The sequence below is a fragment of the Ostrinia furnacalis genome, unplaced genomic scaffold, assembly GCF_004193835.3.
Source record: "Ostrinia furnacalis isolate ACB-3 unplaced genomic scaffold, ASM419383v2 OfSCF0772, whole genome shotgun sequence".
Lineage (NCBI taxonomy): Eukaryota > Metazoa > Arthropoda > Insecta > Lepidoptera > Crambidae > Ostrinia > Ostrinia furnacalis.
Window position 1 is genome coordinate 170,319 of NW_021131011.1, and position 13,313 is coordinate 183,631.

Here is a 13,313-nt window from a genome sequence, read left to right on the forward strand (position 1 = left end):
TTTTATGTTTTGTTTTTGAATACCTATAGATTATATCATGCAAATTATCACAGGACAGAAAATATAAGTGAGATTGAATTCAGTTTTATGATTGAGTTTAAATAGAGTTTTGGGTTTGTTTATATGACTTCATTGAGTAGCTTAATCTTCCTCCTCTTTAGATATTCTAACTACCATTCGTTAAGTAAGCAAGGTTTATAATGAAAGAGTTAAAAAAACCCATAATGAAATCTAAACACTAGCGTATTTCGAAACAATCTACAAACTTTACAACTTAGGCAGTTTTTAGGAAGTGTCCAAACTCAAATGACCAGAATATTACCAATTTAACTTACTTTGAACGTATTTTTACTTAGAATATCTATGCCATTATAATTTGAATAAACCGCATTTAAAGACACACAATTCTTTGCATTGCATGACTCTGGCTACCTCTGTTTATAGACCAGCATAAAGACTCACGTGTTTTCCTTTCAGGAGAACTTAGAGGTGGTCAGAGGTCATCCAAAAAGCCTACAGCGCCCCAAAAAACGGAAGACATCTTCGATGCCCCAGTAGTGCCAACCAAACCGGCTCTGACAGCTAAAGATAAGAGAAAAATCATGCGCGAGAATGTTCTGCAAGTTTTAATAAAATCAACAGTCATGCCCTTTAGATGGCTGAAGAGTTCGTACAGGTGCTTCTACTGCTATGACATTTTCCAAGACGCGACGGACTTGAAAGGGCATCAACAGTTGCACATGGGAGACGAGGCTAAGATCCAAGCCATGAACAATTACTGGGAACCAGTAGTGTACGTGGATATATCGAATCTAACGTGCAAACTTTGCCCGGAAAGGATATTGGATTTGTACGATCTGATTGACCACCTCATTGGTCAACACGGAGTGATGTACAATAAGGATGTAGGGATTTGTATGGTGGCGTTCAAACTGGATAATTTCAATGTCAGTTGCCTTGCGTGTGGGGCCAGCTTCTACACATTCGGGCCTCTATTGCATCATACAAATAAAGACCATAAAGGCACATCGGCTATACTCTGCGACGTCTGCGGACAGCATTTCAAAGACGTGAACCTCCTTCGTGGGCATTTCAAAACAGTTCACGAGAATACCGGTCTTCTATGCCCGGAGTGTGGGGAGAAATTCGAAACCAGATCTAAACTAAAGACTCATCAAAAGAACCAGCATGAGATCGACAAGAAATTCAAGTGCATGGTGTGTTCTTTGACCTTTCAAAGTCACTATAAAAGATCCAGGCATATGGCTGCAGAACATAAGAACAGGCAGGAGATAAAATGCCTTCACTGTCCGAAGACTTTCGTCTTTCGCAGCATGATGATGACTCACGTTAGAGACACCCATTTAAAAGTGAGGAACTACATCTGCAGCGTGTGTGGGTGGAAAGCTTTCAATAGCAACAGGTTAAAAAACCACATGTACAAGCATAGCGGCGAAAAGAATTTCAAGTGTGATGGGTGTGATAAAGCATTTACTACTAAGAAGATCATGCGAGCGCATTTTGTCCGTATTCATAAAAATGCTCCTCCTGTGATGCAATACGACCCAATTAATCCTTATGGACATTAAGTGTCATTCCTAGTCAAATTCTTTTAAAGATAAAAGATTATTTACATACAGCGTTAATACTATCTTTAGTAAATAAAAATTATACTGTATTTTAGCATGTAAGTTCTGAAGATATTATTATCTAAGATGAACGATTTAAAGAAGTTTCAACTTAATAACTGTTTCAAATATGACTCAAATACAACTTTAAACAATACAAATACCTTATGATCTCAAACATGTTTCATTTGACACATTACCCGTTAACTGTTTATTTTAATTGCAAAAAGAAGAGGCAACAAAATACACCACAAAGCTTTAAGAAGACCATATTTCCTTTCAGGCAGGACAGGCATCAGCAAGAGACGAGACGAAAGCGATGTACCAGAACTGAAGAGAGCTACAAAACAAAGCAAAATGTCCATCATGAGGCAAAATGTCTTGGAAGTGCTTCTGAAGTCGACCGTGCTCCCTTTCAGATGGCTCAAGAGTTCGTTCAGATGTTTTTACTGTTACGACGTCTTTCAAGAACCCAAAGACCTTAAAGCTCACCAGATCATACACACAAGTGATGACGACAAGGTTAAAGCAATGAAAAATTATTGGGAGACCACAGTTTACGTTGACATCTCGAATCTAGCATGCAAGCTATGTTCAACATCTATGACAGACTTCTACAAACTCATCGACCATTTGATGGAGGTGCATAACATACAGTTTAATAAGGATATAGGGATTTGCATGAGTCCGTTTCGGCTTAACCACATTTCGGTACAATGCGTGCAATGTGACAGAGAGTGCAGAACCTTCGGCCATTTGTTGGTGCACACGAACAAGGAACATAAAGGCTGTTCACTGGTGCTTTGTGAAGTCTGCGGGCAACACTTTAAAAATAATCAACATTTGCGCTACCACATTAATCAAGAGCACACAAACAGTTCGGTTCTATGTCCGTTATGTGGAGAAGAAATCCTCACTGCGAATAGAATGAGAACTCACATGCAAAATGTCCACAACAAGAGGTACAAGTGTGGAATGTGCCCGGAGCTTTTCGATACGCATTACAAAAGGTCGCGTCATGTCATGATGGTGCACAAAGCTAGAGAAGAGGTGAAGTGTCAGCATTGCCCGAAAACTTTTGTGTTCAGAAGCACGATGATGAGACACGTCAGAGAAACGCATCTGCAGGAAAGAAATGCTATATGCGGGATATGTGGATGGAGAGCTTTCGGGGCAGGCAGGCTGCAAAGGCACATGATGAAACACAGCAACGAAAGAAACTTCAAGTGTCCTTCGTGCGACAAGGCGTTCAAAACCAAGAAAACTATGAAGCAGCACTACACTAATATACATGAAAAAGCTCCTAGAGTTCATGATCTGATGCCTGGTATATCCGTCGATGCATTAGTTCCGAATTCCATTTGATGATGTTTGTGTTATCTTTCAAATAAAAGCGTAATTCAATGTGTGGACTGTTTATTTCCTACCATGCATGCGCGTCCCAGTTGAGCTCATAGATGTAGAATAAATGAGCGTAAAATTACAAATCAGGAATTCTTTACAGGGAAGACGAAACGAAAACTGAAGTCTTCAAAAGTGGCGACGAGGTCTAAAGAGAGCAAACAGTTGCAACTAAGGAAATGGCTGCTTACGATCCTACAGAACACGACGGCAATGCCTTTCCGTGTGTACGGGAATAAGTACCGATGTTTCTACTGCACCTCAAGTTTCAGCCATTCGGTAGAGTTGAGGGAACACACGAAGACCCACGAAAACGTTAACTTAGTTAAAACTATCAGAACTAGTGTCACGACCCTAGTTGCGAAACTAGATATAGCCGAAATGAGTTGCAAACTATGCTCTCAAGAATTAAAAGATTTGGGGCAGTTATTAGAACATCTACAGAATTACCACGAAGTAAAGTGTAGCCTTGAAGCGTCAGATTACATATTGTGCTTCAAATTATCAGACGAAGATCTCAGATGTTTGATATGCGATGAGAGCTTCTCATACTTTGGCCCGTTACTGCTCCACACCCATAGACTGCACAACCAAAGGCCGTACATTTGCGAAATATGTGGCGTCAGTTTTGGCGCTAAGAATGCTTTAGAAAAACACTCACAAAGCGTACATCCAACGAAGAGTTACCAGTGTCGACATTGCGAGAAAACATTCACTGCGGTCCACCGTAGGGACAACCACGAAAAACGTATCCACGATGAAAGCGAACGGAAATGCCATATCTGCTCTGAAGTTCTAGGAAGTATTTATATTAGGGACACGCATTTAGCTACAGTGCACAATATTTGGAAATCAGAATTTAAATGTGAAGAGTGTTCACAGATGTTTAGGCACAAATATCTTCTGGTCACTCACAAAAAGAGGGTTCATTTGAAAGAGAAGAATATGACGTGTGAAGTGTGTGGAGACAAGTTCTTCGACAAACGTCTGTTGAAGTTACACATGGTGCGGCATAGCGACACCAAACCGTTCAAGTGTGAGACGTGCCAGAAGAGATTCCTAAGAAAACGGGGGCTCGAAATTCATACTAGAATACATACGAACGATAGACGGTATGCTTGCAAACATTGCTCTAAGGCCTTCGTTCAAATGGCCAGTCTGAAATGTCATATGCGGCTGCACCACGAAAACTCTTAGAATTGACAGGTCCGTTACATTTTTAGGAGATTCTTAATTTTTTTTAACCCAAATCTTGAAAGGCTTAACATATTTTAAGTAGTTGACAATGCACAAACAGATTTTCATGTACGAAGAATTATGCAGTTTCTAAGAAGAAAATTTTCCTTTCAGGAAGAAAAGGTGTTGTCAAGAAAAGGGAACGTATTTGTAAAGAAGACTATGTTCCCACGAAATCTAGAGCCACTATCAAAGAGGAAGGCCCCGGCGATCCGGACGACCGGACCAAAATAATGAGGCAAAACGTCATTCAAGTACTGAAGAATTCAACCGTGATGCCGTTCAGATGGCTTAAGAGTTCCTACCGCTGTTTCTACTGTTACGAGGTCTTCGAAGAGCCGAAAGACTTAAAAAATCATCAAGAAGTTCACGCTACCGACGACGACAAACTTAAATGCATGGAAAACTACTGGGAAACCACAGTTCACGTGGACGTCTCCAGTATATCCTGCAAACTGTGTCCAAAAACTATGAGCGATTTCTTCGAATTGATCGACCATTTGATAACAGTCCACGAAATATCTTTCAATAAGGATATTGGGAGTTGCATGAGTCCGTACAAACTGAATAACATTTCAGTGCAATGCGCGTTTTGTAGTCAGGATTACCGGACCTTTGGCCATTTGTTGCTGCACATGAATAATGAGCATAAAGGCTTCTCCCAGCTACTATGCGACGTGTGCGGTCGGCATTGTAGAAACAAAAATCACTTGAGAGAGCATAAGAAAGAGCACATCAACAGATCCGTCACATGTTCTATTTGTGGAGAGACGTTGAGCAGCTACCACAAACTCAGACCCCATATGCAGAACGTCCATGATAAGAAATACAAGTGCGCAGCATGTCCTGAGCTATTTGAGACACATTATAAAAGATCCTTACACATGATGACGGTTCACAAGAGTCGGGAAGAGATCAAGTGCCAGTTCTGTCCGAAAACATTCGTTTTTAGGAGCACGATGATGACGCATCTGAGGATAACGCATTTGCAAGAAAAGAATACGATTTGCGGAGTGTGTGGATGGAGGACTGTAGGAAAAAGTAAATTAAAGAGACACATGTCGAAGCATAGCAACGAGAAGAATTTCAAGTGTGCGGTTTGCGAAAAAGCGTTCAAAACAAAGAAGAATATGGTGCTCCACCACAGAAATGTTCATGAGAAGGAGATGCAAATGCCTCACGGATTTGGCAGTCTTCCGCCAGAGATTCGGCCGCCAATTGTCTAAGAAGCGCTTGTGTAATAAGCAATGAATTTCATCAATCTAATGAAGCTAATTACTTGTTACTACCATGACGAGAACCCAACGGTGAAGGTGTCAGACTGGCCGACTCGAAATCCGAGAAACGCGGATTCGATCCCCACCACTGCTGGACTATAGTGGTGATGTGGTGAACCCCCTCGTAACACATACATTAAGTACATTATTTCTGCATCTCACTTAACACCAGGTGCGATTGCTGTCAAATACCTACCTTGTCTTGCATAAAAAAAAGTACGTGGTGTTATCGGGACTATTAGTCATTTGTGCAATACAAATTACTAATATTCTTTACGTGGCAGGCAACTTAGCAGATATTAAGCAATACATCTGAGCTTAGCAATGTACCTATAGTCCCTAAGAGCCAAATCACACGAGACAGGCGTCGTCTTACATAGAAATATCTGTAACGGGCACACTAGAGGTGAGATATGGCGAAATCGTGTGCTTTGGCTCTAACCTAATCAAACCCATCTCAAGATTTGCTAAAAATGATGTCTGAAGTTAAATTAATTAGCAAAATACTCATAATAATTAAATGATAGTGCAAATTGTTGCCTCTCGTGATGCCGTTAAGGTTCAACTGAGTTTCCGTCTAAAAATAGGATAATAACCGAAAAGTATTAATTTTTGTATGTTAGTAGAACATATTATAATTCAGCCTACAAAGCACAAATTATTATATTTTAGTGCTGAGAATAAATAATAGTGTAGTACATAATGTAAGAAGTTAATATCTACAGTTAAATTAATAAATGTATGTCAATCCACAGATCGTTGTGAAAATCCTTAGTGGTTGAATCGCTACTGCTATACCTACGTCATTTGGTTGAAATAGAACAGAAAAAGTCATGCGATTGGTGTAAATATTGTAATAATCAATCGCAGGTTTCAATCCATTAATTTATTTATCAAGTTTTAGGTTTTATTTATATGAGGTCCGTATTACAATTTTATCAACGCTAGAAACTCGATTCAATCTCACTCATATACCTACCTACTTAGATTATCGCCCGTATTCACAAACAACGCTTGCTTAGTTGAAGCAGCAAATCGAACGCACAGCGTTGAATAGAGCTCTGTGATTGGTTCTTGTGTCACCTTGTGCGTCCACGCGCACTGTGAGACCTCGGCGGCGGAGGCGTTAATCCTGTGATTAGTCTAAATATTAAAATGTTATAAATAAGTTAATATTAGTAGGTACTATCTCTTAGTTATCTCCAATACAATTAAACTCTTAATTAAATAAGGCTATTAAAATAATAAAATTGTAATTACATAAATACATTATATGAATAAAGAAGTTCAAATAATTTATGGTTTTTACTTTCATTAACTTTCAACCTTGCAGGTAGTCTATGGCTTCCGTTTAAATCTTTCACTAAAAGTATTTCAAAATATGTACTACAGACATTCAGTTATATTTCCTAAAAATAAACTTCAATACTTTAGTACTACCACAAGATTAATGTACCTATTACTCGTATACCTTAGTTACTACACTATTTGGTTATACGCGAACCTAGGTAAAATTTACTACTCATTCGGAATTTTTCAATTCCTCCAAAATAATATAAAACAAGTGACGACAAATTTTCTTTTCCAGACAATCGGATGTTAAAACGCCAGAAGAAGCTTGATTTGGCCCAACTTATCACTACCATCGTCACCAAGTCAACCCTGATGCCCTTCAGGTGGCACGGCGGGAAATACATGTGCTTTTATTGCTGCACGCATTTTGTAGACAGTTCGAAACTCAGAGAGCATCAAGAAACCCACCCTGATGTGGATATAAACGAAATTTTATTAAGGACAGTTTACAAAGAATCGTTATTTCGAATCAAGCTAGACGTAACCGAAATCTGGTGCACGGAATGTCCAGAGGAACTGCAGTCTTTCGAAGAATACATCGAACACTTGTCGACCCACCACGACATTACTTTCGAGAAAGCCATCATATCTCGGTGCGAGCTCTTCAAACTGACGGATGAAGTTCTAAACTGCCTACAATGCGAGGAGACCTTCAACCACTTCGGTCACCTTTTAAACCATATTCATCAAAGTCACATAGACGCGGATAAGCATAAATTCTTGTGCGAGATCTGTGGGCAAGGATTCGCTGACAAATGGGTGGTTGCCACGCACATTAAACACGTTCACCGGTTACAGCAGTGCAAATACTGTCCAGAGGTATTCCAGACCCAGTACGCGATGGACAAACACGTCGGCACCGTCCATAAGACTGAGAAATTCAAATGTCCTATGTGTCCAAAGATTTTGCCTACAAGGTACATGAAGAAGCGTCATCTAGCCATGGCCCACGATTGCAAGAGCGCTCAGCTTACTTGTGATCTTTGCGGAGTTGTTTTTACAAGGAACAACAAACTTGTGATGCATAAAAAGAGGGTTCATTTCAAGGAGAAGAACGTGGCGTGCGATGTCTGTGGAGGCTTCTTTTTCGATGCGGACTCGTTGAAGAAACACCAGATAAGTCACAGCCAGGACAAACCGTTCCAATGTGATATATGCCCGAAGAGTTTTAAGAGGAAGAGTGGGCTAGCTATGCATATCTCTCAATGTCATGCGACTGAAGAGAAGGCGGATAATGAAGATGTCTAACATCGTGGAATTGACGTTTTAATGAAGTTGCTTTTCAGTATCTTAAAGATACTTATTTATTGGTGTTTAGGGTTTACATGTTACGCAGAACTGACGGCCGATAGGGCAGCAAGATTCTAGAGTGGAGGCCACGTGCCGGAAAGCTCAGCGTAGGACGTCCACCCACAAGGTAGACAGATAAACATTATAAAGGTAGCAGGAAGGCGCTGGATGCAGGCCACTACCAACCGGTCATCATGGAAGTCATTGGGGGAGGCCTATGTTCAGCTGTTCAGCAGTGGACGTCCTATGGCTAAAATGATAATGATGATTAAGGCTTCAAAAAATGTTCCTTTGCCATCAATCTACATCTACAGCATTCGAACCGTTAGTAATTTTTCTTATCCAGATTTAAAGGAAAACAGGGATCAAAAGTGCGCTCTAAGAGAAAAGTCAAGACACTGTTTCAGACATAAGTTAGAATAAGATGCAAATCAGGATTTTAAAAATACCTACCAAACACTATATTTTTTACGGATAATGTACGTATACCTTAAGTTTTTATGCTTGTGTGTGGCGTGTGTACTCATTGTAATAAATAAAGTAAAAATTGAAAAATGAATGTTTTTAGTTATTTCAATTTGCAACTACTAAGGCTTTGGATTAAGAGGCAAACGTATTCAACGTAATATAATAAAAAAAATTGGTAGATATTATAAGTGAGCGTCGTGACTAGACGTGTGGTGTGGCCGCTAATGAAAAGTTACCTAGACAGACATTAGCAAAGGACGGTGTTAACCTTCCTCGTCTGAATCAAAGACACTAATATATGAAACAAACTTCATTGAATGACATTTATTGGCATAGTAAAAAAAACTTCGACACCGCGATGTAGAAACTACACAATTTACCGTAACGCCATCTAGTTACTTAACTGTGAATCACTACATTCAGAGGCTTGTACAGACGGAGTGACACGTGTTATCTGTTCCAGAAACTGGATTCCGGCTGAGTCTCCCCTCGCTCGACGGCGAGCGAACAGCGCAGTGGGCTCTCAGGAACCTGGTCGCTGTCATCGTCCAGCACTCCACGATCATGCCCTTCAGATGGTCCTCCAATAAGTTCATGTGCTTCTACTGCTGCTGCCCTTTCCACGAAGTGACCAAACTTAAATCTCACACCCTTATAGAACACGAAAACGCAAAGCTGCAAACCATTTTGATGCTAGCCAAAACCAGCAGTCGCCTAAAGTTAGACGTTTCGGAAATATCTTGCAGGAAATGTCCCAAAAGTCTTCGCAATTTGGACGAATTTCTTGACCACGCTGCATCGGCGCATGATCTGGAATTCAATAGGGAAAGCAGCAAAACGTTTCTGTGCTTCAAACTGTCTGATGAAGGGATGAGTTGCTTGGACTGCGATGAACGGTTCCAATTCTTCGGCACTCTTTTGACACACACGCACAAATACCACAATAAATGTAACTCGTTTTTGTGCGAAATCTGCGGGCAAGGTTTCGTATCACAAGCCCATGTAGCTCATCATTTAAAAAAGTGCCATTCTGAGGGAGAATGCGTGAAATGTCAGAAGAAATTCCGGACGCAATATGCTTTGACACTCCACAACGAAAAGGAGCATCGAACTTGGAAGTGCCCAAAATGCACTGAAGTGTTAGGAAGTAGATATTTGAGGAAACGTCATATGGCGCTGGCGCATGACGTTGGCAACAATATTTTTAAGTGCGACGAGTGCGAAAAGATATTTGTGTTGAGACACAAGCTTATTGAGCACAAAGCGAGGATCCATTTGAAGGAGAAGAAGATGGAATGTCCTATCTGTGGATTTAAGGTCTTCAATAAAGAGTTGCTAAAACGTCACATGGTCAGGCATGATGATACAAGGCCGTTTGAGTGTGATATATGCAAGAAGACGTTCCAAAGAAAGAAAACCTTGGATTTCCATCGGCGGATCCACACGAACGACAAGCGATACGTTTGCAAAGACTGCGGCAAGTCGTTCGTGCAAGTGGCCAGCTTGAAGTTGCACATTAAAGTGCATCATACCAGCAATGAAACTGCTTCCTGGAACTAAACATTATTTTGATTTCATATTGAGAGTTAAAGAAACATAAGGTAAAAATTGTTCGCTGAAATAAGTCTTCTGCTAAAAGGAGGATGTTGGCGGCTGCAACTTTATTAAAAAGGCTAAGCTCGAATAGTTTATTTATGTACGAGTATAGTAGTTATTTGGTATCATGGCATACCAGCCATACCGTTTAGTTAGTCTTTTTAGACTATAATTCAGTCTTGCGCCTCTAAAAATGTAATGTGACAAGGCTCATGGCCACTCATGGGTGGATATAACCCCGCCAAACTCCGCACCTCGCTGGAATGCGTCTCCCCGTCCGTACCAGAGCGTCGATGTGACGTCACGGCTTCCAGGTGCGCAGTTAGCTCAAACGGGTTGTAAGTATTGCAAACATATTTCAGTATTCTTTGTTGACTTTTACATAAAGCAGTAAGATGGAGGTTGTTGTTTTGATCAAATAAATTATTTAATTTTCAATCGTCAGCATATTATTTTAAGTCAACCTGGGACTGGACGGATTTCACTGGCGGCCATATTGTGGATACTGACTACACACACAGGAGTTGCAGAGGTGGGATAACCTGATAAAAAACCATTAGCGGAACCAACCATTGGCCTAGTGCTGCAATGTTTAAATGTAGGTAAGTGCGTAAGTATGATAAAAATAGAGATGTGGGTGTCTCGGGTTCGATTCCCGGTTAGATCACTTCAGCAAAATAACTTTATTATGTTTATCAGGGTCTTTATTAACCTGCTAAAGCGCACTCGACGACACAAGATTATAAACATAGTTTTACTCGTATTATACTTTTTATAGTACTCGTAAAAAAACACTAGAAACAGGTCGCAGAATAAAGATTTTCCTACAGCTATCTCGACTTTGTACTAATTAAACAAGTTTTTTTGTAGACTGTAGGTACCTACATTTTTGTAATACTAATATTATAAATGCGAAAGTAAAACTGTCTGTGTCGCTTTCACGCCTAAACCACTGAACCGATTTTGATGAAAATTGGTAGATTAGAGTAGAAAGATAGTTTGAGTCCCGGGAAAGGACATAGGATAGTTTTTATACCGGTTTTTGAAACAGGGACGCGATAAAGTTTTTCTGTCACAGACAAAATTCCACCCGGGGGAAAGCTAGTAGGACAATAAATAAAAAACAAATTACCCATCACTCACTCTTTATTATCACAATACATTATAAAATATATAATTTACAATAAAAACCTACTATTTACAGTTTTTTACATGTCTTATTACAATAACACTTATCTTGTTAAATAAGCGTTGAACAGTCGCCAGTACTTCTTGCAGAATAGCATCTATTGCAACTTACATAAGATGCATATTAGCTTGATGTGCTATGGACTATGCATTACGTATGAAAGACGAATTTTTTTTTTTTTTTTTAAAGACTTTATTGCACACACAACAATGTTCTGTACAAAAAGGCGAGCTTAATGCCATACGTCATTCTTTAACGAAAAGGCTACGCATATTCTTAGACGTGGATACAAAACTAGTCCGTATTTCTAAAGCATTAGAATACAAAGTCGCAATCACACAAATTGTCTAGAAATTCCTATGTAAACCTATGTAAAATAGAATTTGTGTTCTAAAACAAAAATCTAAAGAAATATTATCAAGCAAATATAATGTGTATGGCTTTCAGTAACAAAAGAAGTCTATGAATATGAACTACCGCGATCCAATGTACCGCCAACGCCATCTATCGGTACAGCAGGGAACTACTTGTTACGAGTTACCGCGCTCACGGCAGCAGACGTTCTTATAAGTAAGTATAAGTAATTATACCTATAATATGTAAATTATTGCTATAAGATTATTCTAGATCGTTTCATCCACGAAAACGCGCCCCACCACTTTTTGGTCGAGGAAAGCGCAGGATGCAGGGAGTTTGATCCGAGCAATCAGAGCGTCACTATTGTAGTGTGCGTGTGCACTCATGGATATTATCAAATTGAACACGCACACTACAATAATGACGCTCGGATTGCTCGGATCAAACTCCCCGCACCCCGCGCTTCCCTCGACCAGAAATTGGTGGGGCGCGTCTTCGTGGATGAATCGATCTAAAATATTACACATTATGTGATGATACACTTATAAAGTATGTATGTAATATGGAAGAAGATATAAGTGTGAAGGTTTGAGCTATATGCTAGTAATAAATAAGATAATAAAAAACTATTTACATTGAAGTATTACAGCTTCTTATCTATCGAAGTTTGACCTTAAACGAAGGCCGTAGGAAGTTATTGATTGTACAATACCGGAGCTTAAAGACAGACAATATTATACACTCGCGAGCAAAAGTATGGAATCACCCCATTAGGTTCGAGTGATCATTGGAACTAAATGACTATGAAGATTAAATTAAAAATGGTACCAGTTTAAAGGTTATATTATAAACTTTAGCTTGACACTATAGATACATAGATAATCATTGAGTTTTTCAAATCGTTCGGAACAAAACACAAGATGGTGATTCCATACTTTTGCTCGTAAGTATAGTTTAACTAACTTAGTCAGTGCCTGTGGCATGGGAGCGGCACGGGAGGTTGTTTTTTTCCTTTTGGGATGTCAAACGTCAACGAGACTTCAAAATAATATGCTTCAGTGGGTCTATAGATGACCCACGCTGAACTGTCCCGCCAAACTCAATGACAGGGGGGCGCTACCATCGTTCAACTATATGGTTTCCAACATGGCAAAAATCGGAACCAGCGATCCGGTATTGACGGTGGCGCCCCACTGTCAATGTCATCGACAGGACAGTCCAGTATTTTGGAACTATAGTCAAAATGCCATCGCAAACCAATAGGAAGTTTTCGCTAATGTCAGTCGCCGCGTCACCAGTAATTCGATTCGATCGGAAAATGGCAGCCAAAATGCACATTGAACCACCAACGACGCGGCGATATAAAAGTTCATTCAAAATCGAATAAAAGTTAAAACATGTCTATGAATTTGCTATTGTTTTTACTTTTTTTAGCTTTTTTTTCAAATTAGTTTCTTCCTTCTTTCTGCTTTCTGTTTACGTCTATTCTTCGCTGTCAAAACGACATCGCGATACGGA

The 13,313-nt window shown here is 39.8% G+C and overlaps 5 protein-coding genes across 5 annotated transcripts; all 5 read left to right on the top strand.

Moving 5' to 3' along the window:
• Window positions 1-176: 176 nt before the first annotated feature.
• LOC114350018 (oocyte zinc finger protein XlCOF26-like) lies at window positions 177-1,666 on the top strand. Its single transcript, XM_028300639.1, has one exon. The coding sequence runs from the start codon at window positions 603-605 to the stop codon at window positions 1,587-1,589; it is 987 nt and encodes a 328-aa protein (XP_028156440.1). The 5' UTR covers window positions 177-602; the 3' UTR covers window positions 1,590-1,666.
• A 153-nt stretch (window positions 1,667-1,819) lies between these two features.
• Window positions 1,820-3,043, top strand: LOC114350016 (zinc finger protein 836-like). Its single transcript, XM_028300638.1, has one exon. It carries the CDS (start codon window positions 1,986-1,988, stop codon window positions 2,991-2,993), a length of 1,008 nt encoding a protein of 335 aa, XP_028156439.1. The 5' UTR covers window positions 1,820-1,985; the 3' UTR covers window positions 2,994-3,043.
• Window positions 3,044-3,218: 175 nt separating this feature from the next.
• On the top strand, window positions 3,219-4,421 carry LOC114350019 (zinc finger protein 226-like). Its single transcript, XM_028300640.1, has one exon. It carries the CDS (start codon window positions 3,243-3,245, stop codon window positions 4,224-4,226), a length of 984 nt encoding a protein of 327 aa, XP_028156441.1. The 5' UTR covers window positions 3,219-3,242; the 3' UTR covers window positions 4,227-4,421.
• Window positions 4,145-6,809, top strand: LOC114350015 (zinc finger protein 62 homolog). The gene is made up of 2 exons (XM_028300637.1): window positions 4,145-4,235; window positions 4,380-6,809. The coding sequence occupies exons 1-2, from the start codon at window positions 4,193-4,195 to the stop codon at window positions 5,489-5,491; spliced, it is 1,155 nt and encodes a 384-aa protein (XP_028156438.1). The 5' UTR covers window positions 4,145-4,192; the 3' UTR covers window positions 5,492-6,809.
• Window positions 6,810-7,134: 325 nt separating this feature from the next.
• On the top strand, window positions 7,135-10,213 carry LOC114350022 (zinc finger protein 605-like). Its single transcript, XM_028300643.1, has 2 exons — window positions 7,135-8,137; window positions 9,104-10,213. Exons 1-2 carry the CDS (start codon window positions 7,139-7,141, stop codon window positions 10,211-10,213), a joined length of 2,109 nt encoding a protein of 702 aa, XP_028156444.1. The 5' UTR covers window positions 7,135-7,138.
• Window positions 10,214-13,313: the final 3,100 nt, after the last annotated feature.

What these genes read in the sequence shown, in the direction of transcription:
- LOC114350016 (XM_028300638.1), top strand. Translation starts at nt 1,986, where the DNA reads ATGTCCATCATGAGGCAAAATGTCTTGGAAGTGCTTCTGAAGTCGACC.
- LOC114350019 (XM_028300640.1), top strand. Translation starts at nt 3,243, where the DNA reads ATGCCTTTCCGTGTGTACGGGAATAAGTACCGATGTTTCTACTGCACC.
- LOC114350015 (XM_028300637.1), top strand. Translation starts at nt 4,193, where the DNA reads ATGTCATATGCGGCTGCACCACGAAAACTCTTAGAATTGACAG. An exon ending in AAAACTCTTAGAATTGACAG is followed by an intron (nt 4,236 to 4,379) that starts GTCCGTTACATT and finishes TTTTCCTTTCAG; the next exon opens with GAAGAAAAGGTGTTGTCAAG.
- LOC114350022 (XM_028300643.1), top strand. Translation starts at nt 7,139, where the DNA reads ATGTTAAAACGCCAGAAGAAGCTTGATTTGGCCCAACTTATCACTACC. An exon ending in AGAAGGCGGATAATGAAGAT is followed by an intron (nt 8,138 to 9,103) that starts GTCTAACATCGT and finishes GAGTGACACGTG; the next exon opens with TTATCTGTTCCAGAAACTGG.
- LOC114350018 (XM_028300639.1), top strand. Translation starts at nt 603, where the DNA reads ATGCGCGAGAATGTTCTGCAAGTTTTAATAAAATCAACAGTCATGCCC.